We start from the raw sequence: 24,634 nt of genomic DNA on the forward strand, positions 1-24,634 counted from the left end.
CCCATCACCACCATAGATCTCTCGTTACAGAAGGAATTACAACGTTTGACGTTTGAGAAGGTTTGGTCTTTCATTGAAGACCAACAAATGATCGCTGGGAATTATTGCATCGCCGCCTGGTACGGGGGCTGCAATGCACAAGGTAGCCAAAGGCGGCAGAGTGGTGTTGACTCAACCAGCTCCATCACGGGTACAACCCTCCCCAACATCGAGGATGCGAACCCTCGAAAAGGCGACATCAATCACTGAGGCCCCTCACCCCGGGGAGAAGCTCCCTGCTCATTGCTACCATCGGGAAGAGACACAGGAGCCTGAAATCTCAGCGATTCAGGAAGACCTTCTGCCCCTCCGGTATCATATTCTTGGATTTATGAGCACCACGACCACATTTTTGCCGTATTTAATCTCTTTTTGCATCTTACATTAATTTTGCATTCTTTCGATGTACTGATCATGCAAAGATACAAAGCTCAGGGCGGATAAGTCACAGATAGCGAGTCAGGCGGTAAACATCCTATACAGTCCTTTGATACTGGGAGCGGGAGGCCTGAGAGTGAGGGGAAGGAGAATGGGGATGAAATAGGGGGAGACGGCAGTGGAGGGGTTATGAGAGAGAACGAGTTTGGAGGAACGAGGGTAAAGACAGAGCGAGATGCCGAGTAAGAGAGCCATAGGTAGAGAGAGCAGAATAGTGTAGGGGCGAGGGTCAGAGCGGATGGGTTTGTCAGAGTCTGGGAGAGAGCTGGAATTGGGGTAAGAGAATGATGCCACTTGATTTAAGCCGGCTCCACGGGTTTTTGACAGAGGTCCCGGATCTTTTCAGGAATATCCGGGCACAAAGGTGCAGGCTTCTCACAAATGAAACGGTGCTGATCATTTTTGCAACTGACAAGCCAACTAGATTTACATTCACTGCATTCGAACTTTCTAGCGTTCACCTTGTACACGACGTTAGAGGCCACTTTCCTGTCACGGAAGGGTAAAGAGTTTCAAAAGGGACAACACAACTCCAGCAGGCAGTCCTGTGACAGTCTCCAAAATACTCCCCCTGACTCAATCTCTCCTCACCGACCGGTGTCAGTCCCCAAAATACTCCCACTGACTCAATCTCTCCTCACCGACCGGTGTCAGTCCCCAAAATACTCCCCCTGACTCAATCTCTCCTCACCGACAGCTGTGAATCCCCAAAATACTCCCAATCTCTCCTCACCGATCTGTGTCAGTCCCCAAAATACCCCACTGACTCAAACTCGCCTCACCGACCGGTGTCAGTCCCCAAAATACTCCCACAGACCCAATCTCTCCTCACCGACCGGTGTCAGTCCCCAAAATACTCCCACTGACTCAATCTCTCCTCACCAACCGGTGTCAGTCCGCAAAATACTCCCACTGACCCAATCTCTCCTCTCCGACCGGTGTCGATTCACAAAATACTCTCACTGACTCAATCTCTCCTCACCGACCGGTGTCGATTCTCAAAATGCTCCCACTGACTCAATCTCTCCTCACCGACCGGTGTCAGTCCCCAAAATACTCCCACTGACTCAAAATCTCCTCACCGACCGGTGTCAGTCCGCAAAATACTCCCACTGACCCAATCTCTCCTCTCCGACCGGTGTCGATTCACAAAATACTCTCACTGACTCAATCTCTCCTCACCGACCGGTGTCGATTCTCAAAATGCTCCCACTGACTCAATCTCTCCTCACCGACCGGTGTCAGTCCCCAAAATACTCCCACTGACTCAAAATCTCCTCACCGACCGGTGTCAGTCCCCAAAATACTCCCACTGACTCAATCTCTCCTCACCGACTGGTGTCGGTCCCCAAAATACTCCCACTGACTCAATCCCTCCTCACCAACTGCTGTCAGTCCCCGAAATACACCCACTGACACTATCTCTCCTCACCGACCGGTGTCAGTCCCCAAAATACTCTCACTGACTCAATCTCTCCTCACCGACCGGTGTCAGTCCCCAAAATACTCCCAATGACCCAAGCTCTCCTCACCGACCGGTGTCAGTCCCCAAAATATCCCACTAAACCAATCTCTCCTCAGCGACCGGTGACAGTCCCCAAAATACTCCCACTGACCCTCTCCCTCCCCACATACCTGTGAAAGTTTCCAAAGTACTCTCACTGACCCATTCTCCGCAGCCCTGTGACAGTCCCCGATTAATACATTGCCCAACGCTCTACCCACAGAGCTGTGTCAAAATAACCCCTAAATAACCCAAAATAACCCCACGATCACATATTCTCCCCTCAGGACCCTGTCAATCCTCCAATTACTCCCAGAGCCGCAGCCTCTCCCCACGGAACCGTGTCAGTACCCAATCTTATCCAGCTGCGCCACTCTCCCCACAGCCCTGTCGCATTCCCCGAAATACTCCCACTGACCCTCTCCATAACTCCCAAGGCCGCCTGTCTGTCTCCTAAATACTTGCACTTCCCACTCTCACCGATCAGCTCCGTGCCTGTCCCCAGTATAATCCCACTGTCCAACCTGCTCCCTACAGACCTGTGTCAATCACCAAAACACTCTCACTTCCCACTCTCTTCCCACGGTCCATGTCAGTCCGCAAATTAAAACAACTGTCCGCTCTCTACCAAGGGCCCGTGTCGGTCACAAACTAAACGTATTGCCTAATCTCACCCCACAGACACGTGTCAGTCCAAAATTAATTGCAGTATCCCACTCCCTGTCCACTGTGTCCCTCCCCAAATACTCCCACCGACGCATATTCTCCCCACTGACCTGCAGACCACAGTCCCCGAAATACACCCCCTTTCCATATTCTTCACACAGACTGCGCCGGGCAACAAATTAATCGCACTGCCCAGTCTCTTCCTACGCAGATACCAGGCCACAGAGTACTCCTACTGTCTTACTCTCTCCACATAGACCCGTTTCGGTCCCCAAAATATCCGCAGTGACCCACCTCTCACCACTGAATTGAGGCAGCAGCCAAAGGCTCCCCTTAACCCGCCTCCCCCACAGACATGTGTCTGTCCCCAAAATTAATCCCACTGCCCAATCTCTTTAGAAAATCAGGCAAGACCCCAAATCTCACCCCGCTTTGCATGTTCCAATCCAGTATGAACTGTCTTGGCCGAGGACACGGTTGTTAACAAAATTCTGTGAAATTAATTTGCAATCATTAATGATTGAAATCGATCACAATGTAAGGAGCGTCACTCTGTGTCTCACCGGGAAATTTTGATGGGACGGTGTGGAGGGAACTTCACTCCCTGTCTGACCCCGGGAGTGTGTGATGGGACGGTGTGGAGGGACCTTCACTCTGTGTCTGACCCCGGGAGTGTGTGATGGGACGGTGTGGAGGGACCTTCACTCAGTGACTGACCCCGGGAGTGTGTGATGGGAACGTGGGGAGGGAGATTCACTCAGTGTCTGACCCCGGGAGTGTGTGATGGGACGGTGTGGAGGGAGATTCACTCTGTGTCTGACCCCGGGTGTGTGTGATGGGACGGTGTGGAAGCAGATTCAATCTGAGTCTGACCCCGGGAGTGTGTGATGGGACCGTGGGGAGGGAGATTAACTCTGTGTCGAATCCCGAGTGTGTGTGTTGGGAAGGTGTGGAGGAAGATTCGATCTGATCTGGATATATTATCTGTCCATCTGACACATACCTCTTCCTCGTTTGAATTTATTTCAAGAAGCTTTGAATCAGCGATAGAACAGAGTTGCTTCGCCCGCTCGTAAGAACTTTCAAACGAGGAAATGAAATAACACAGGTCTTCATTTCTGATCCAGTCCTGGGAACAAGTTTGCTCTGGAAATCAGGAACAAGAACAGTGAATCGTCCATTACATCCGCTGAGTGTCAGATTCAGAAAGAGGAACTTTCCACACCTTCGCATCACACACTCCCGGGGTCAGACACAGCGTGAAGCTCCCTCCACACCATCCCATCACACACTCCCGGAGTCACACACAGAGTGAATCTCCCTCCACACTATCCCATCACACACTCCCGGGGTCAGACACAGCGTGAAGCTCCCTCCACACTGTAATGCAACTAATTTTGGGGATTTGAGCTTCTTCGCTCGTCCTGTGAACGCAAAGTGAAGCTCCCCCTGTGGTGCCGCAATTACGCACTGTCGGGTTCAGACACTAGGTGTCGCTCTCGCCGCACGTCTCATCGCACTTCCCCGTGAGCAGCCAGAGACTACAGCCTCCCGTCCCTCTCTGCCTTCTGATTAGGTGCGGGGAAATTTGTGATATTACCTTACCCTTTCTGCTAGTCTGCAGTTGGCAGATTTCAGTCTTGGTTTGGCTGAGATCTTTGCACTTCATTTCGAGGTCATTGAATATGCCTCGGAGATCAGTTTCCGTTTGATGCTGATCAGAGAGATCAGAGCTCAGGACGGAGAGGATGTTTTCCAGGAAAAACAATTTGTTTTCAAGGATAGAGAGCTTGCTTTCGAAGACAAACAATTTGCTTATAAGGATAGAGAAGTTGGTGTTGATGGCCGAAACATTCCTGAGACAGATCCTTGGATCCAGTCGGGAATCTCGGATTTCCCGGTTTTAAGGGTTGAGTTCAGCTCGTGGAGTTGCAGTTGACGTTGGTGCTGGGTCCTGTCCATATCCTGATATTTTTTCCAAAAGACTCTGGTACTTTTTGATTTGAGGCGATCAGACGCTGACGGATTGGTAACACTGAGAGAGATGGTGAAAGGGGTGTCGGCGTCACGGTGAATCGTGTTTTGGTGCCACAGTGAGCAGCGTGTCGGTATCACGTTGAGGGGTGTGAGTGGGAATAATAGGATCCTTTTCTGGTCGGCAGCCATTGACTGGTGGTGTTCCCCAGGAGTCGGTGTTGTCACCGCTTCTGTTTATGCTGTATAGCAATGATTTAGATGATGGAATCACAAGATCCCAGGACAAAGGAGCAGAAATAGGCCATTCGGCCCACTGAGTGTGCTCTGCCACTCCACCATGAGCTAAACCACTCTCCCGTCTAGTTAGATTTTCCGGCTTTTTTCCCCATATCACTTGATACACGGATTAATTAGATACCTATCAATCTCCTCCTTTAACAGCTTAAATGATTGGGCATCCACAGCTGTATGTGGCAACGAATTCCACAAATCCACGACCCTCTGGCTAAAAGAAATTCTCCTCAACTATGTTTTAGTTAGGTACCCTCTATTTCTAAGACGGTGGCCTCTTGTCTTGGCCTCAACCACCAACGGAAACAGCCTTTCCACATCTACCTCTGTCCAACCCTTTCAACATTCCTTTTTTTCCTTGTAAGAATTTCATCTATTTCTGCTCTGCCGTCCCTCTATCTCCACAAACACCTTGGGCCAGTTCTTCTCTCATACCTCTGTAATGTCCTTTGTTCCACTGAAATATCGATAAACCTGATGCCAGCTTCTCCTGCACAAATTTGAAACTTCACTCAATCATATTATGATCTCTATTTCTAAGGGGTTCCATTACCTCTAGCTTCCTAATTGCCGCAGGTTCATTGCACAGCAGACAATCCAAAACGGCCGATCCCCTGGTGGACAAGCTGCTCCAAAAAGCCATCCCGTAAGCATTTTACAAAATCCCTCTCCTGAGATCCAGTACCTTCCTGACTCTCCCAATCAAATTTCATATTAAACCCCCCACTATTATCTGCTTAATTCTGCTATTCTTACTTTCATTAGGCTGTCATCCTGAGATTATTACTCTGGAGGTCCTGCTTTTCTTCCTAGTTCCCAGTAATCTTCATTCAGGACCACATCTCTTTTTCTGTTTAGGTCATTGGTACCAACATGAACCAAGACTCCTGGCTGCTCGCCTTCTCTCCTCTGAATACTCTGGACCCGATCTGAGAGATCCAGTAACCTGGCATCAGGTGGGCAACACACCATCCGGGTATTCTGGTCCGGCTCGCAGATTCTCTGGACTGTCCCGCTCACTATGGAATCCTATACAACTAATATATTTCTACTTGCTCTCCTTATCACGGCACTGGGCAGAGTGACGGAGTCCCGTTCGCGTTGGTCTTTCTCTGTCAGGTCAAACTCTGCAACAGTATCGAAACGATATACCGATTTCTGAGGGGGGTTGTCACAGAGGTGTTGTCCACTATCTCTCTATAGGTATTATCAATCACTTCCTCACTTTCCCTAATTAGCTGAAGGTCATCAAGTTGCAGCTCCAGATCCCAAACACGGTCCTTAAGGTGCATCTCCTCAATGCATCTGGTGCAGACATAAACCTTGCGGAGGCTAGGAATCTCCCAGGTTCCCCACATTTGGCACTCCAAGCATGACACTAATCCTAGATCCATACCTCTACTGCTACTGTTATTACTAAATAAATAAACCTGTAACTTACCACTTTACTGTAAGACTCAACGATCGCAAGAAGCCTCTTCCCGTTTCCGCCTAAGCCCGTTGAGCCCCGTCACTCTGCACCCTCCCACTCTGTTGTCTGCTCCGACGCTGCCCGCTGGATATGGCGGTGTTCTTTTTAAGACTTCCGCGCTCTGGGTTCACGCGCCTGCGCAGTCGTGCCTCTTTTCACCGAAGTAGTTAAAAAAAATCTGATTTTCTCCCGAAAAACAGCAACTTACCCCGCTGCCTACTCACTGTGAATCGAAAAAAATGTTGAAGATTGCTTCCCTTTTTAAAACTTCCGCTCTCTGATGCGCTTGCGCAGTCGTGCCTCTTTTACCCCAAGTAGTTAAATGTAATATCCTTCAGTTTGACTGCCAAAGCACCCTCATGTCTTCTTTTAGCCCTCCTGATTTCTGTCACAAGTATTTTGTTGCAGTTTTTATACTCCTCAAGCACCTTATTTGCTCCTTGTTGCCTTGTCCTGTCATAGATGGCTCTCTTCTTCTTCTTCAGATTTGCAATATCCCTCGAAAACCAAGGTTCCTTATTCTTATTCATGTTGCCTTTAACCCTGACAGGAACATACGAACATTGCACTCTCAAAATTTCTGCTTTGAAAGACACCCACTTACCAATCACAACAGAATAGGACAGCACAGTATAGGCTCTTTGCCCATAATGTTGTGCTGACCATTAAACCCTAACTCCCATATATGACCCCACATTAAATTCCTCCATATACCTATCTAGTAGTCTCTTAAATTACATCAGTGTATCTGCCTCCACTACAGACTCAGGCAGTGAATTCCACGCACCAACCGCTCTTTGAGCAAAGAACCTTCCTCTAATATCCCCTTTAAAATTCCCACCCCTTACCTTAATGCCATGTATTGAGCAGTGGTGCCCTGGATAAGAGGCGCTGGCTGGCCACTCTATCTATTCCGCTTATTATCTTATACACCTCTATCATGTCTCCTCTGATCCTCCTTCTCTCAAAAGAGTAAAGCCCTAGCTCCCTTAATCTCTGATCATAATCCATACTCTCTAAACCAGGCAGCATCCTGGTAAATCTCCTCTGTACCCTTTCCAATGCTTCCACCTCCTTCCTATAGTGAGGCGACCAGAACTGGACACAGTACTCCTAACTAGAGTTTTATAGAGCTGCATCATTACCTCGAGACTCTTGAACTCTATCCCTCGATTTATGAAATCTAACACCCCATAAGCTTTCTTAACTACCCTATCTAACTGTGAGGCAACTTTCAGGGATCTGTGGACCTGTATCCCAAGATCCCTGTGCTCCGCCACTCTACCAAGTGTACTGCAAGTTAGTTTATACTCTGCCTTGGAGTTTGTCCATCCAACGTTTACCACCTCACACTTCTCCAGGTTGAACTCCATCTGCCACTTCTCAGCCCATTCCTGCATCCTATCAATGTTTCTCTGCAATCTTCGACAATGATATACACTATCCATAACATCATTAAACTTGGTGTCGTCTGCAAACTTGCCATCCCACCCTTCTACATCCACATCCAGGTCGTTAATAATCACGAAAAGTGGGGGACACAGAACCGATCCTTATGGGACACCACGAGTCACAACCCACCAATCCGAATGTACCCCCTACACCACGACCCTCTGCTTTCTTCAGGCAAGCCAATTCTGAATCTACTTTGCAAAACCTCCCTGGATCCCATGCCTTCTGGCATTCTGAATAAGCCTACCGTGTGGAGCCTCATTAAATGCCTTACTAAAACCCGTGTCGATCACATCCACTGTCCTATCCTCATCTCTCCTTTTCAAAGAACCCTTACAGGTTTGTTAGACACCATCTGCCCTTCATAAAGTCATTCAGACTGTCCCAGATCAGACCATGATTCCCTAAATGCCCATAGATCCTATCTCTAAGAATCTTCACCAACAGCTTTTCGACCACAGACGTAATGCTTACTGGTCGATAATTACTCGGACTATCCCTACTCACTTTTTTGAACAAAGGGACAACATTCGCCTCCATCCAATCCACAGGTACCATTCCCGTGGACAACGAGGACATAAAGATCCTAGCCAGAGGCTCAGCAATTTCTTCCCTCACTTAGATGAGCAGCCTGGGGGGGAATATTCCGTCAGGCCCTGGTGACCTATCCGTCCTGATGTATTTAAACAACTCCAAAACCTCCTCTTCAACATGTTCCAGAACATCATCGTCACTCATATTGTCCTCACCGTCATCAAGACCCCTCTCATTGGTGAATACCGAAGAGAAGTACTCAGTGACGACCCCGATTACTTCGACAGCCTACAGACCACCTTTATCCCTAATCCGTCCTACATTCACTCCTTTCATCCTTCTGTTCTTCACATAATTGAAGAATGCCTTGCTGTTTTCCTGCTCTCCATGACGTTCTCATGCCCCCTTCGTGCTCTCCTGAGCACCTTCGTAAGTTCCTTTATTGTCACCCTATATCCGTCAATAGCCTCATCTGATCCTTGCTTTCCAAACCTCCTGTATGCTGCCTACTTCAACCTGACTTGATTTTCCACCTCACTTGTCACCCATGGTTCCTTCACCCTACGAATCTTTATCTACCTCACCGGGACACATTTAACCCTAACATCCTGCAAGACATCCATAAACATCGACCATATGTCCATAGTACATTTCCCTGCAAAAACATCATCCCAATTCACACCCACAAGTTCTAGACTTCTAGCCTCATAACTTGCCCTTCCCGAATTAAAAGAAAAATCCCGTCCTCTCTGATTCTATCCTTTTCCATGATAATGCTAAAGGCCAGGGAGCGGTGATCACTGTCACCCACTGAGAGATCTGTGACCGGAGCCGGTTCGTTACCTAATACTACATCCAGTATGGCATTCCCCTGAGTGGGCCTGTCAATATACTGTGACAGGAATCCGTCCTGGACACATATAACAATCAATGTTAGGGAAGTTAAAGTTACCCATGATAACAACGCTGCTATTTTTGCACCTTTCCAAAATCTGTAACCCTAACTGTTCTGTGGCATCTCTGCTGCTGCCAGGGAATATTCCCAATAGAGTAACTGTTCCATTCCTGTTCCTGACTTACACACATTCTGACTCAAAAGAGGATCCTGCTGCATTAGCCACCCTTTCTGTTGCTGTAATAGTTTCTCTGACGGGTAATGCGACCCCTCCTACCCCTTTCCCCCATATCTATCCCTTTTAAGACACTGAAATCCAGTAATATTGAGAATTCATTCCTGCCCTGGTTCCAACCATGTCTATATAAATGCCACTATATCATAATTCTATGCAAGCTGTCAATTCATCAACTTTGTTCCTGCTGCTTATTGCATTAAGCGCAGACACTTTAGCCCTTCTACATTTACACCCTTTATTCTGTTTCCTTCTCCTCAAATCCTCTTTATGTGTTAGATCTGGCTTTACTCCATGCACTGTACTTGCAGTTCTCGCATGTGTTTATCCTCCTCCACCTCACTATATGCTCTAACACTCGGTATCCCCTCCCCCTGAAAACATAGTTTAAAACCACCGGAGCAGCACAGGCAAACATTCCCATGTAACCATATAAACATACAACAATTACAACAAAGAAAATGTCATCTCGGCGCTTCTAGTCCTTGCCGAACGCCTACTCTCACCTAGTCCCACCGACCTCCACTCAGCCCATTACCCCCCATTTCTTTCCAGTCCATATACCTATCCATTTTTACTTTAAATGACAATACCGAACCTGCTTCTCCCACTTCTACTGGAAGCTCGTTCCACACAGCTACCACTCTCTAAGTAAAGAGGTTCAACCTCGTGTTGCCCCTAAACTTTTGCCCATTAATTCCCAACTCATGTCCTCTTGGTTGAATCTCCCCTACTCTCAATGGAAAAAAAGCCTATTCACGTCAACTCTATCTATCCCCCTCATAACTTTAAATACCTCTATCAAGTCCCCCCCTCAACATTCTACGCTCCAAAGGATAAAGCCCTAACTTGTTCAACCTTTCTCTGTAATTTAGGTGCTGAAACCTATTTAACAGTCCAGTAAATATCCTCTGTACTCTCTCTATATTGTTGACATCTTTCCTATAATTCGTTGACCAGAACTGTATACAATACTCCAAATTCGGCCTTACGAATGCCGTGTACAAATTTAAAATCACAAGCCAACTCCTATAGTCAATGCTCTGATTTATAAGGGCCAGCATATCAAAAGCTTTCTTCACCACCCTATCCACATGAGATTCCACCTTCAGGGAACTATGCACTATTATTCCTAGATCACTCTGTTCTACTGTATTCCTCAATGCCTAACCATTTACCATATATGTTCTATTTGGATTATTCCTACCAAAATTTAGCACCTCACACTTATCAGCATTAAACTCTATCTGCCATCTTTCAGCCCACTCTTCTAACTGCCCTAAATCTCTCTGCAAACTTTGAAAAACTACCATTATCCACAATGCCACCTATCATAGTATCTTCTGCATACTTACTAATCCAATTTACCACCCCATCATCCAGATCATTAATGTATATTACAAACAACACTTGATCCAGTACAGATCCCTGAGGCACACCAATAGTCACCGGCTTCCAAACTGACAAACTGTTATCCACCACTACTCTCTGGCATCTCCCATCTAGCCACGGTTGAATCCATTTATTACATCAATATTAATACCTAACGAATGATCCTTCCCAGTGGAACCTTGTCAAAGGCCTTACTTAAGTCCACATAGAAAACATCCATTGTTTTACCCTCGTCAACATTCCTAGCAACCTCTTAAAAAATCAATAAGATTTGACAAACATGACCTTCCACGCACAAATCCATATTGACTGTTCCTAATCAGACGCCGTCTATCCAGATAATTATATATACTATCTCTAAGAATACTTTCCATTGATTTACCAACCAATGACGTCAATCTTACTAGCCGATAATTGCTAGGTTTACTCTTCTAAAACTTCTCAAACAATGGAACCACATGAGCAATACGCCAATCCTCCGGGACCATCCCCTTTTCTAATGACATTTGAAATATTTCTGTCAGACCCCCTGTTATTTCTATCCCTACTTCCCTCGAGGTCCTCGGGAATATCCTATAAGGACCCGGAGAATTATCCAGTTTTATATTCTTTAAAAGCTTTAGTACTCCCTCTTCTTTAATCATTGTAGTTTCCATAACTACCGTACTTGTTTTCCTTACCTTACACAATTAAGTATCCTTCTCCTTAGTGAATACCTTTGAAAAGAAATTGTTCAAAATCTCTCCCATCTCTTTTGGCTCCAGATAGCTTTCCACTCTGATTCTATGAGTGACCAATTTTATCCCTCACTATACTTTTGCTATTAATATAACTGTATAAACCCTTTGGATTTATTTTCACTTTACTTGCCAAAACAATCTCATACTTTCTTTTAGCTTCTCTAATTTCTTTCTTAAGATTCTGTTTACATTCTTTATATTTCTGGAGCACCTCATTTATTCCACGCTGCCTATATTTATTGCAGATCTCTCTCTTTTTCCGAACCACGTTTCCAGTATCCCTTGAAAACCATGGCGCTCTCACACTTTTAAAATTTCCTTTCAACCTAAAAGAAACATAAAGATTCTGTACACTGAAAATTTCACCTTTAAAGGACTTCCATTTCTCCGTTCCCGCAAGGAACCGGTCCACCTTCACTGGACCAAGGCCCAATTGTCCAGAAACTTGAAGCCCTTCCTCCTGCACCAACTCCTTAGCCAGGGGTTTATCTGCATAATCTTCCTATTTGTTGCCTGTCTAGCACGTGCCACGGGTAGCAATCCCGCGACTGCATCTCTGCCGGTCCTGTCCTTCAACTTTGCACCTAACTCCCTAAACACTGTTTGCAGGACCTCACCCTTCTTTCTACCTACATTAGTTTTCCCTACATGGAAAACGACATCTAGCTGTTCACCCTCCCTCTGGAGAATACTGAGAACTCGATCCGAGGTATCCCGGACCCTGGCACAAGAGAGGCAACAGACAATCCGAGATGCTTGATTTCTCCCACAGAACCTCTTCTCTGCCCCTCTAACTATTGAAACTCCTATCGCTACTGCTCTCCTTTTTTCCCTCCTTCCCTTCTGAGCTCAGGGTCCAGTCTCGGAGCCAGAGACGTGACCATTAGAACGTATCCCTGGTAGGTCGTCCCCACCAAAAATATCCAAAACGGTATACTTAGTGTTGATGGGAGCGGCCACAGGGGTGCCCTGCTCTTCCTGTCTATCCCCCTTCCCTCTTCTGACAGTCAACCAGCTATTTGTCTCCTGACACTTAGGGGTGACTTTAGCCCTGTAACTCCTGTCTATTTCTGCCTCTGCCTCCCAAATGATCCGAAGTTCATCCTGCACCAGCTCCTTACCCGGCTTGTCAGGAGCTGCAGCTGGATGCACCTTTTGCAGGTGTAGTCATCAGGGACAATTGTGCTCGCCCTGACTTCCCAGATCCTGCAAACGGAGAACTCGATTGTCCTAACCGCTGCCTCCATTACCTACTCCTGAGCTAATTAGATTAATTAATAGAGCTTACCCAGCCTTACCTCACTTGGTGCAAGCTCTTACTCAGTCTCTGCTCGCCAAAGCTTCTCGAGCCAAAGCCTTAGTACTCTGTCTCCCACTAATCCGTCGCCCGCTCCGTTAAACCGCTAACTCTTTAAACTCTCCCGCTGTCTCAGACGGAAAGTGATTGTCCCTCTACAGCTTCTCAACACACCACAGAGCAAAGCGTCAGACACAGAGGGACGTTCCCTCCACGCCACACGGTCCCAGCGCACATTCCCGCGTTTAACTCAATGTGAATCTCTATCCTTATATCCCATCACACACTTCCTGGCGAGTCACAGAGTGAAGCTGTCTCTGAACCGTCCCATCATACCCACGTGTGTTCTCACACAAATCGTAGTTCCGCCACAATATCCAATCAAACAATGTGGTGTCCCATGGAATGAGCGTCCCAATGAACTGACCCATCACACACTTCCGGCGTCAGGCACAGCGTGAATCTTCCTTTGCTCACTCCCCGAATCAGACAAAGACTGAAGCTGTCTCTCCACGATCCTAGAACAGACTCCCCGATTCAAACACAAAGTGAATACCCCTCTGCAACCTATCATCACTCACTTCCGTATTCAGACATATACAGCTTGTCTCCCCACGATCCCAACACACACTCTTGATCAGACAGAGAGTGAAGCCCCCGCTGCACCGTCCCGTAACACACTCCCGGATTCAGAGTGAAACTGTCTCTCCACGGTGAATAAAACACTTCAGGGGTCAGACATGAATTGAATCTCTCTGGGCACTGTCCCATCACACAATCCCACTGTCAGACACAGAGTGAAGCCGGATTCATACTGCCCCATCAGACACTCCTGGAATGAGACATAGAGTGAAGCTGTAATATTACGTCTCAAAATCCCGCTGTCAGAGACAGAGTGAATCCATCTCCACAACGTCCTTTCACACTCTCCTGGAGTCAGTGATAGAGTGAAAGTTCCTCCACGCAGCCCCATCACACACGCACCGGGTCAAACACAGAGTGAATCACCCTCCATACCATCTCTTCACACACTCCCGATGTCAAGCACAGAGTGACACTTCCTCTCTCCATGCCTGCCCTGTGATGAGGAGCGGGTGAAAGAGGGGGATGATGTCTCACCTCTTCTGCTGGTCAACAATTCACAGATTTGAGCCTTGGTTTCGTTGACAAATCTGTATTTCGTTTCCATCTCAGTGAACTGGTGACGAATCTGTGACACTGAGAGAGACGGTGAAGGATGTTTAGCGTTTACAGTGACACGTGAGTCAGCGTCACGCTACCGAACGGGTCACAGAGAGTGTTGTGTCAGTGTCACGGTGAAGGGTGTCACAGTGAAGGATGTTCTTGTGGCACATTGAGAGGCGTCGGCGCCACTTTGAGGAGCGTGTCTGTGTCACACTGAGGGGTATATCAATGTCCCGGTGAAGGTTTTGTAGTTGTTACCATAGGGGTCTACGTCAGTGTCGTGCGAGGTATGTTCGAGTTTTTGTAAGTGACGTGTCGGTGATTCTTTGCTCCGTCGAGAGGTGACCGTGTCAAAATGAAGTGTATCTCGATGACAAGGCGAGGGAAATGTCAGTGTGAGGGGCCTAGTGCTGTCACGGTGGGTGTAGTATCAGTGTCATGGTGTGGGGTGTGCTGGTCGCATAGAGAGTGATATGTCTGTTTCAAGGCAATGGTCGTGTCCATGTCGCGGTCAGGAGTGTATTTGTGTCTCGTTGAAGGTCGCGACCATACTACGGTAACAGGATTGATGATGTTATGATGTATGGCGTGTCGGTGTCAGGACGAGTCTTGATTGTGTTACGGTAAAGGCCGTGTTTTTATCACGGCTAGGGGTGTGTCCATGTTATGGTGATCAGTTTTAATCGGTGTTACGGTAAGCGGCGTGTCGGTGTCACTGTGGTGTTTTACAATAACCAATTATTCCACTCTCTTTATTTACGGTCTAACTCCACCGGGAGTCCGTTCCACTCACCGTGGATCGAGAGTCCGAACACAATCACGATGAGGGCGGACGTAACTAGGCGGAGTAGGCAGATCAGACGGTACGGTCTATTTCCGATCTTCACTTTCGACTCCTGTTCATGCGCAGCTGGGGAGAGAGCATACGACCATAAGACCATAAGATATAATAGAAGGCCATTCGGGCCATCGAGACTTCTCCGCCATTCAAGTATGCGCTGATCCAATTCTTCCTCTCATCCCCACTCCCCTGTCTTCTGTTCATACTCTTTGAAACGCTGGCTAATCAACGGCCTATCTATCCTTCCTTAAATGCACCCAATGGCTTGCCTTCGACAGCTGTTCGGGGTAAAATAAATCCACAGATTTACCACCCTTTGACTGAAGTAATTTATCCGCATCTCAGTTCTAAAAGGACGTCCTTCAATCCTGAAGACGTGCCCTCTTATTCAAGAATCCCTTACCATGGGAAATAACATTTCCATATTTAATATTTTCAGGTCTTTCAACATCCGGAAAGTATCTATGAGATTCCCCCCTCATTCTCCTGAACCCAGGGAATACAGCCCAAGAGCTGCCAGATGTCCCTCATACAACAACTCTCGCATTCCCGGGATCATTCTTGTGAATCTTCTCTGAACCCCCTCTAATGTTAGTATATATAAGGAGCCCAAAACAATTCTAAGTTTGGTCTCACGAGTGCCTTTTACTGCATCAATATCACATCCCTCATTTTATATTCCATGCCTCTCAAAATCAATGTCAATATTTCTTTCACTTTCTTCGCCTGCAACTGAACATTTAGGGTACCTTGCACAAGTTTATGTATATCACAGACAGCAGGTGGAAAGATATCCCAGAGAAGTGGTCGAGGAGATGAATTTGAAATTTAAAAATCTTTGGCGAATTACACCTGATGATTCCAGAACGGCGTCACTGCTGTGAACTCTGACCTGTTTGTGCAGTAGTTGGCATCCCTCCTGGTCCCGTGGCAATGGGAGGACCCTCATCCTCACCGATGAGGGGATCCTTTCTCCAAAAGTTCAGCTTTGAGTAGATGGACTTCAGACAATCTGGCGGAAAGAGTCGGACAGGCAGATCAGGGAGAGAATGAGACAGGGTTAGAGAATGAGGGAGAGAGCCGCGGAGAGAGAGAACAGACAGCAGAAGAGAGAGATGGGGTAAGCGAGGGGGAGAGGGGATGAGAGACAGCGAGATAAATGGTTTTGGGGGAGAGAGAGCAGAGAGGAGGAGAGATTGTGAACGCGATAGACAGGGACGGGGAGAGAGCAATGGGGCAATGGGCTGGAAGATGCAAGAGCAATGCGGAAGCAGAAGGAGGTGAGAGAGGGGAGAGAGTGAGAGACAGAGGGGGAGCGGAGAGCGTGCTGGGGGAGAGTGCAGAAAGTCGGAACAGTGAGAGGGGAGTGAAAGATGAGAAACAGCGAATCAGAGTGTGATTGAGAAGGGAGAAAGTGTGGAGAACAGTGGTAGAGGATTGGGGAAGAGAGAGAAGAGTTTTTGAGAGAGAGAGGAAAGATCGAGGGGAGAGAGCGCCCGGAACAAGGACATAGAGGTGTACGGGGAAGAGGGGAAAACGGGGAGGGGGGAGGAGCGGCAATTTTAAGAAAAGACAGAGGTGGCAAGAACGGGTAGGGTTCGGGCAGTGAGCAGAGAGGACGAAGACAAGGGGACAGTGGGAGACAGTGAGGGAAAGAGTTTGCTAGAGGGTAGAGGGACAGGGTGATAGAGGAAGGGAGAGAGGGGGAGAGAGAGAGAGAGAGAGAGAGAGAGAGAGAGAGAGAGAGAGAGAGAGAGAGAGAGAGAGAGAGAGAGAGAGAGAGAGAGAGAGAGGAGATGGGGTGAGGGAGGGGGAGGGAGGGGAGAAAAGGGAAAGGACGAAAGCGAGGGAGGTTAGAAAGAGGAGAGGGCGGTTAAAGTTTTATACTGTGCCCCCCTCCTCACCGTCACTCCCAATGTTCTCCCTCCTCACCACCCCGACCGATACATCACAGGCAGGAGAGTCCCTGTGGAATGCCATAGATACAGATCACTGCGCTGGAGTAGAACAGGGTAAAACAGTAACAGAATGCAGTGTAAAGTGTCACAGTCACAGATAAAGTGCGGTTTAGGCAGACATTAAGGCGCATGGGCGACCGCGAGGTAAACTTTGAGGACAACAGTCCATCTTATCGGAATAGTGGACTATCCAAATGTCCAATAACAGCGGGGCAGACACTGTCTTTGATCCTGGTGAAATGTGCTTTCGTATCTTGCAATGATAGGGGCTGATGGGGCGGAGGGAAGGAGACTTATCCAGGATGTGTGGGGATCTTTATTTGGCTGTCTGCTATAGCGACGCTGCCGGAATGCAGAGAGAGTCCGTAGAGATGAGGCTGAAAACCTTGATATGCTGAGCTCTGTCCACGATTCTCCTCACTTCCCTCCGGTCATGGACAGAGTAGTTTCCCTCAAAGCCGAGCTGCATCGTGTTCAGAAAAGATGAGCGAGGTTCCACAAGAACAGGCCAAGCTAACTGAGGAGCCAGGAAGGTTAACGAGGGCAGAGCAGCAGACACGGTATTCGGAGCAAGAAGGTTGCGAGTGAACTGCTGAATTTTCGGAGCCAGTGAGATTTTCACAACTCAGAAGAAAGAGAGGCGATACTGCGCAGGCGCGCGACGTCAGCCCGCAGAGGGCGAAAGGTTTAAAAAGAAGACCGCCATTTCTACCGGGCACAGGAGTGAGAGGCAGCAAAGGGACAGGGCTCTGGCTCAACGGGCCGAGGCGGCAAAAGGGACGAGGCGAGGTAGGACGTATGTGCGTGAGGCCAGTTTTCCGTGTTCGGTGTCAGATATGAGGGGTCTTGGAGACTGCCAGCCTCCCGGACGGCCATTCACAGAAGAAGATGAACCCTGGAAATTGTTAAGGAATAGATGTACTCAGGGATACGGGAAAACGGTTCCCAGAAATTGAGGTCAAGTATAGATAGGGCAGTAAAGATTGCATCTTTATCAATCAAGGCACTGAGTACAGGAGTCGAGAGGTCACTTTGCAGTTGTACAGGACGTAAGGTAGGCCGACCTTGGTATTCAGTTTTCGTCCACCTGCTCTAGGTGAAATGCCACTGAGCAGCAAAGATTGCGAGGGAGCTTTACGGGGATATTGCCGAGAATCGAGGGACGGAGTTATGGAGATAAGTCAGGGAGGTTAAGATTTTATTCCTTGGAGTTCATGTGTGACCTTACAGAGGTTTATAAAACCACGTGGGACAAAACAAGTTGAATGCTCAGAGTCATTTTCTATAGACTCGGAGAATCGAGGATCAGAGCGCACAGTTCTGAGGTGACAGCAGAAAGAGATTTAACTGCGGACCAGAGTGATATTTTTTTTTAATCAGACGGTGCTCCGTCTATGGAACGTACTGCCAGAGGAAATGGTCGCTGCAGATGCATTATCACTTGTACACTTGTGCGTATAGCACGCGACCCCTTCAGAATGGCGTCATCAATGTGAACTCTGACCTGCCTGCGCAATCACGGGCACTTCTCCTGGTCCCGACGCAATAGGAGGATCTTCATCCTTAGCGATAAGAAGTCCATTGTGGCGAAGGTTCAACTGACAGTAGGTGGGGTCCAGTCCATCTGGGAGAGAAAGCAAGAGAATGTGAGAGAGAGACAAATAGAAGGGCCAGGGACAGGTAGAAAATGGGGAGGTGGAGTGAGAGAGGGAGAAAATATGAATGGCGAGACAGAACGAAGAGCGAAATAAGACAGGCAATAGAGATGGAGAGGAGGGACCGAGGTAATGAGTGAAGTGGCAGTAAGAAATGCGAGAGTGTTATCGAACTAGACAGGGAGAGAGGGGTAGAGCGAGGGGAGAAAAATGTGGCAGAGGGTGCGAGAGGGACAGAAGTAGCGATAAGCAATGGTGAAAGAGGGGGAAAAGACCATAAGACAAAGGAGCTGAAGTCGGACATTCGACCCGTCGGGTCTGCTCCACAATTTCATCATGAGCTGATCCAATCTCCCCTTGAGTCCCATCCCTCGCCTTCTCATCATAACCTTTGATGCCCTGACTACTCAGATACCTATCAATCTCTACTTTAAATACACCCGATGACATGGCCTCCACTGCGCCGCCCGTGGCAAAAAAATCCACATATTCACCACCCTCTGGCTAAAATAAAATCTTCGCATCTCTGTTCTGAATGGGCGCCCTTCAATCCTCAAGTCGTCCTCTCGTACTAGACTCCCCCACCATAGGAAACAACTTTGCCAGATCTACTCTGCCCATGCCTTTCAAAATTCTAAATCTTTCTATGAGGTCCCCCCTCATTCTTCTAAATTCCAAGGACTACAGTCCAAGAGCCGTCAAACATTCCACATATGCTAACATTCACATTCCCAGAACCATTCTCCTGAAAATTCTCTGAAACCACTACATTGTCAGCACTTCCTTTCTTAAATCAGGAGCCCAAAACTGCACACAGTACTCCAAGTGAGGTCTTACTCGTGTCTCATAGAGCCTCCACATCACTTTCCTGCTCCTATACTTTATTCCTATAGAAATGAATGCCAACATTGTATTCGCCTTCTTCACCACCGAGTCAACCTGGAGGTTAACCTAAAGGGTGTCCTGCACGAAGACTCCCAAGTCCCGTTGCATCTCAGAAATTTGAATTCTCTTCCCTATATAAATAATAGTTATTTATTAATTTCTTCTCCAAAGTGCATGATCGTACACTTTCACGACATTGTAATTCATTTGCCACTTCTTTGCCTATTCTCCCAATCTATCCAAGTCTCTCTGCAGACTCGCTGTTTCCTCAGTATCACCGCCCCCCCACCTAGATTTGTATCATCTGCAAATTTAGCCACAAAGCCATCTATTTTATCATCCAAATCGTTGAATGAATCGGCCCCAGCAAGGAACCCGTGTGGAACACCACTGGTAACCTGCAGCCAACCAGAATGGGATCCCTTTATTCCCACTCTCTGTTTCCTGCCGAACAGCCAACGCTCTATCCAAGTATGTAACTTTTCCGTAATTCCATGGGTTCTTATCTTGTTCAGCAGCCTCATGTGTGGTACCTTGTCAAAGGCCTTCAGAAAATCCAAATACACAACATCCACTGCACCTCCCTTGTCTAGCCTACTTGTAATTTCCTCAAAAAAAATTGCACTAGGTTTGTCAGGCAGGATTTTCTGTTAAGGAACCATGCTGAGTTCTGCCTATCTTGTCATATGCCTCTAGGTACTCCGTAACCATGTCCTTGACAATCGACTCCAACAACTTCTCAAGAACCGACTTCAAGCTAACAGGTCTGTGATTTCCTTTTTGCTTCCTTGCCCCAGTCTCAAATAGCGGAGTGACATTTTCAATCTTCCAGTCATCCGGAACCAGGCCAGACTCTATCGACTTTTGAAAGATCATTGCTAATGCCTCCGTAATCTCTACAGCTACTTCCTTCAGAATACGGGGGTGCATTCCGTCTGGTCCAGGAGATGTATCTACCCTTAAACTATTCAGCTTCCTGAGTACTTTCTCTGTCGTTTTTGTGACTGCGCATATTTCTCTTCCCTGACACTATTGAGTGCCCGGTATATTGCTGATGTCTACCTCAGTGAAGACGGATGCAAAATACTCGTTCAGTTCCACCGCCTTCTCCTCATCCCCCATTGCAATTTCTCCAGCATTATTTTCTATCGGTCCTATATCTACTGTCACCTGTCTTTTACTCTTTGTATACTTGAAAAACTTTTAGTATCCTCTTTGAATTATTATTTGCTAGCTTCCATTCACAGTTCATCTTTTCCCTCTTAATTACCTTAGTTTATTTTTGTAAGATTTAAAAAACTTCCCAATCCTCTGTCTTCCCTCTAATTTTTGCCTCCTTGTATGCCCCCTGCTTTGCTTTTAGTTTGGCTTTGACTTCTCTTGTCAGTCACGAGGTTACGGAGTATCTTTTTTCCATTCGAAAATTTCTTCTTTTTTGGAATATAATCTGTCGTGCACCTTCCTCACTTCTCGCATAAACTCCAGCCACTGCTGCTCTGCTGTCCTTCCCGTTGGTGTCCCTTCCCAGTCAACTTCGGCCAGTTCCTCTCTCATGCCACTGTAATTTCCTTTACTCCACTGAAATACAGACACATCGGATTTTGGCTTCTCTTTCTCAAATTTCACAGTAACTGAATTCCAAGTAGACTAGACAAGGGTGATGCAGTAGATGTTGTGTATTTGGATTTTCAGAAGGCCTTTGACAAGGTGCCTCACATGAGGCTGCTAAACAAGGTAAGAGCCCGTGGAATTACGGAAATAGTGGATAGAGCGTTGGCTAATTTGCAGGAAACAGAGAGTCTGCAGAGAGACTTGGATAGATTGGGAGAATGGGCAAAGAAGTGGCAAATGAAATACAATGTTGGAAAATGTATGTCCATGCACTTTGGGAGAAGGAATAAATCGGGAGAGCCTATTATTTTAGTGGGGAGAGAATTCAAAGTTCTGAGATGAAACGGGACTTGGGAGTCCTCGTGGAGGATACCCTTCAGCTTCACCTCCAGGTTGAGTCGGTGGTGAAGAAGGCGAATGCAATGTTGACATTCATTTCTAGAGGAATAGAGTACAGGAACAGGGATGTGATGTTGAGACTCTGTAAGTCACTGGTGAGAGCTCCCTTGGAGTACTGTGTGCAGTTTTGTGCTCCTTATTCACGAAATGATGGACTGACGTTGAAGAAGGCTCAGAGAAGATTCACCAGTTTGATTCCGGGAATGAAACGGTCAACATAGGAGGAACGTTTGAACTCTCTTGGACTGTGCTCATTGGAATTTAGAAGAATGAGGGGGGATCTCATTGAAACATTTCGAATGTTGAAATGCATGGACATGGTGGATGTGGCAAAGTTGTTTCTTATGGTGGGGGAGTCTAGTACGAAAGGGCATGAATTACGGTTTGAAGGGCGCTCATTCAGAACACTTTTCCCAGAAAGTGAAGTGAAGTCTCAGGTAGACAAGGCGGTGAAGAATGCGTGTGGACGCAGGCTTTCATCAGAACGTCCCTGAGTACAGGCGTCAGGTGGCCATGTTGCAGTTGTACAGGACGTCGGTGAGGCCGCACTTGGAGTTGGATATTCAGTCTCGATAGTCCTGTTCCCGGAAATATGCAATCGAACTGGAAATGAGTGCGCGGGGAGATTTACAACGGCGTTTCAGCGGGGGGGGGGGGGGGGGGGGACGAGAGATTTACGACGACGTTGCCAGGATTCCAGGGACTGAGTTAGGGAAAGAGGTTGGGTTGATTGTGATTTTATTCCTTGTGGCGCAGGGATGACCTTTCAGTGGTATCTAAAGCCACGAGGATCACACACGGAGTGAATGGGAGCAATTATTTCTCCTAGACTTGGACAATCGAGGACCAGAGCGCACTAGTACAAGTAGAAAGGGAAAGATAAAATTCAACCGGTGAGCCGATTGACAACAGTTTGTTACCCATATGGTGGTCAGTCTGTGGAACGAGATGCCAGGGGATGGGTGGAGACAAATGCATTGCACACTTGGGAATTTGGGAGTATGAAATGTGAGCCCTCCAGAATGACGTTGTTGCTGCATCTCTGACCTGCTTGTGTATTGGTGAGACGTTCGACTTTCCGAATGTTCAGCTCTGTGTTGGTGGAGGTCAGATGGTCTGCGAGAGAGAGTTAGACAAGGATGAGAGAGCGCGGTAGAGAATCGGGGACAGTGAGGTGCAGAGGGAATCGAAGAGAGTACAGAGAGTTGGGGAGAGAGTGTGGGGGAAAGCGAGATGTATGAAAGGAGAGAGGCAAGAGAGGGAAGAAAGACAGGGAGTACAACGACAGAGAGTGACATGGATGGATGGAGTGGTTGAGAGAGCGGTGATCGAAGAAGGGAGATGGGCGCGAAAATAGAAGAGAATGTGTGAAAGAGAACGAGGAGAGATAAAGTGAGGTGAAAGGAGTGAGGTAGTCAGCGCGGAGAGTAGGATTGAGAGGCGAGACGGAGGGGTGAGTGAGTAGAAAGTGAAGGTTAGAGAGATATGGTGGAGAGAGGGTGGAAGAGAAAAAAGTAGCTAGAGGGTGGGGGAAAGAGTACAGAAGGGAGAGCCGGAGTGGGAGACCGGGGGACGGTGACAGAGGGGAGAGGATTAAGAAAGTGAGTAATGAGAGAGAGAACAGTATGGGGATAATGGTGAGAGGGAAAGGACAGGGGGAAAGGAGGGACAAGGGACAGAGTGAATACAATAGAGGGCAGGGTGGATGAGGTGGGCAAGAGGGATAGATAGGAGAAGAGAGGAGAAACAGAATATTGAGCGTGAGAGGTAGAGAAGGGAGAAGAGATAAGGTTTGTGCAGAGTGAGAGGTGGGAGACCAGAGCGAAGGGGTAAGAGGGGATTAAAACATATGTTAGAGTGCTTCCTCATCACCGCATCTCTCATTGCCCTCTCTAAACACCACCCTACCCACGGCGCTCCTTCGTCACCTGCCATCCCACAGCGCTCTCTCCTTTCGCCCTCTCAGCGCTCCCCTCCTCAGTCACCCTTCCACCCCACCGCGGCGACCACGACACTGCTACAACATTCAATCTTGCCACACCACTGTCTCTGCACCCCACTCCACAACGTTGCATCTATACTGCCCTCCTATGCCGGCCGCTCCACGCCACCCTTCCCGAAGTGCACCATGGTCACTGATGCCCCCGCCCCTTCACAATGCTCCTACCTAGTCGCCTGTCCTGCGCGCTCCTTCCGCGTATTCTCAAACAGCGAATCATGAGGGTCAGCTGTAGTTTGCCCTGAAGTCTCACGACAGGAATGGAGACGTTACATGACCACAGTCAATGCAACAATGATTAAACTGACCTCCATCTCTACAGACCTGGCGCACAGACAGTGCCTTGGCTTTAGGCTCCGCGTACGATAGAGCAATTTCAGCTGAGGTTCAGCAAAACAGTGAGGTTCAGAAATTGGCTGAGGGTCCCTCATCATCGACCAAGTGCTCACACTCGGGATCAGACACGGAGGGAACCTCGCTCCTCACCGCCCCATCACACATCCGCCGGTCAGATACAGACTGAATCTCCCTCCACACCGACCCATCACACACTCCCGGGGTCAGGCACAGAGTGAATCTTCCTCCACACCGACCCATCACACACTCCCGGGGTCAGACACAGAGTGAATCTCCTAGTGCAGCATCTCACAATCCTGGGCTCAGACATGGAGTGAAGCTAACTCCCCACTATGCCATCACAGACACCCGGAGTCAAACGCAAAGGAAGTTTCCATCTACACTGCCCATCACACGCTTTCGGAGTCAGAGTCAGATTGAAACGCACTCCCCTCCGTCTTTCTGCCCCACTCACCTCGGGAAGGAGCCCGTGAGCCAGTTTTTATGGGTTTCATATTCATGTAAGTCTCGCTGTCGTCCATTCTGTCGAGGATCCTCTGCGTCTCTGAGCTCAGGAAGGAGAAGCAACCGTTGTCAGAGGAAGCCTGTTATGACAAGGAAGTCAGACCGACACCAATAAACACGAGCTGAGCAGCTGATAAAGCGAGGAAGCCAGAGCAGGGGGTGGAGGAGGTGTCGTGGACAGGGATTCAGAGAGTGTGGCCCACGGAGAAGCACTTCAGTAAGGCCTTTGACAAGGACCCGCGTGGGAGGTCAGTTAGGAACATTCACCTGCTCGGTATACATGGTAAAGTAATAAACTGGATTCGACAT

At 47.9% G+C, this 24,634-nt stretch overlaps 1 protein-coding gene across 1 annotated transcript; it reads right to left on the reverse strand.

Moving 5' to 3' along the window:
* Window positions 1-466: 466 nt before the first annotated feature.
* On the reverse strand, window positions 467-24,634 carry LOC140721951 (uncharacterized). Its single transcript, XM_073036776.1, has 9 exons — window positions 24,593-24,634; window positions 24,276-24,405; window positions 22,513-22,581; window positions 18,420-18,539; window positions 14,910-15,026; window positions 14,051-14,149; window positions 3,651-3,793; window positions 3,074-3,138; window positions 467-966 (listed from the first exon to the last, which is right to left on the reverse strand). The coding sequence occupies exons 1-9, from the start codon at window positions 24,632-24,634 to the stop codon at window positions 777-779; spliced, it is 975 nt and encodes a 324-aa protein (XP_072892877.1). The 3' UTR covers window positions 467-776.

This window comes from Hemitrygon akajei, unplaced genomic scaffold (assembly GCF_048418815.1).
Source record: "Hemitrygon akajei unplaced genomic scaffold, sHemAka1.3 Scf000065, whole genome shotgun sequence".
Taxonomy (NCBI): Eukaryota; Metazoa; Chordata; class Chondrichthyes; order Myliobatiformes; family Dasyatidae; genus Hemitrygon; species Hemitrygon akajei.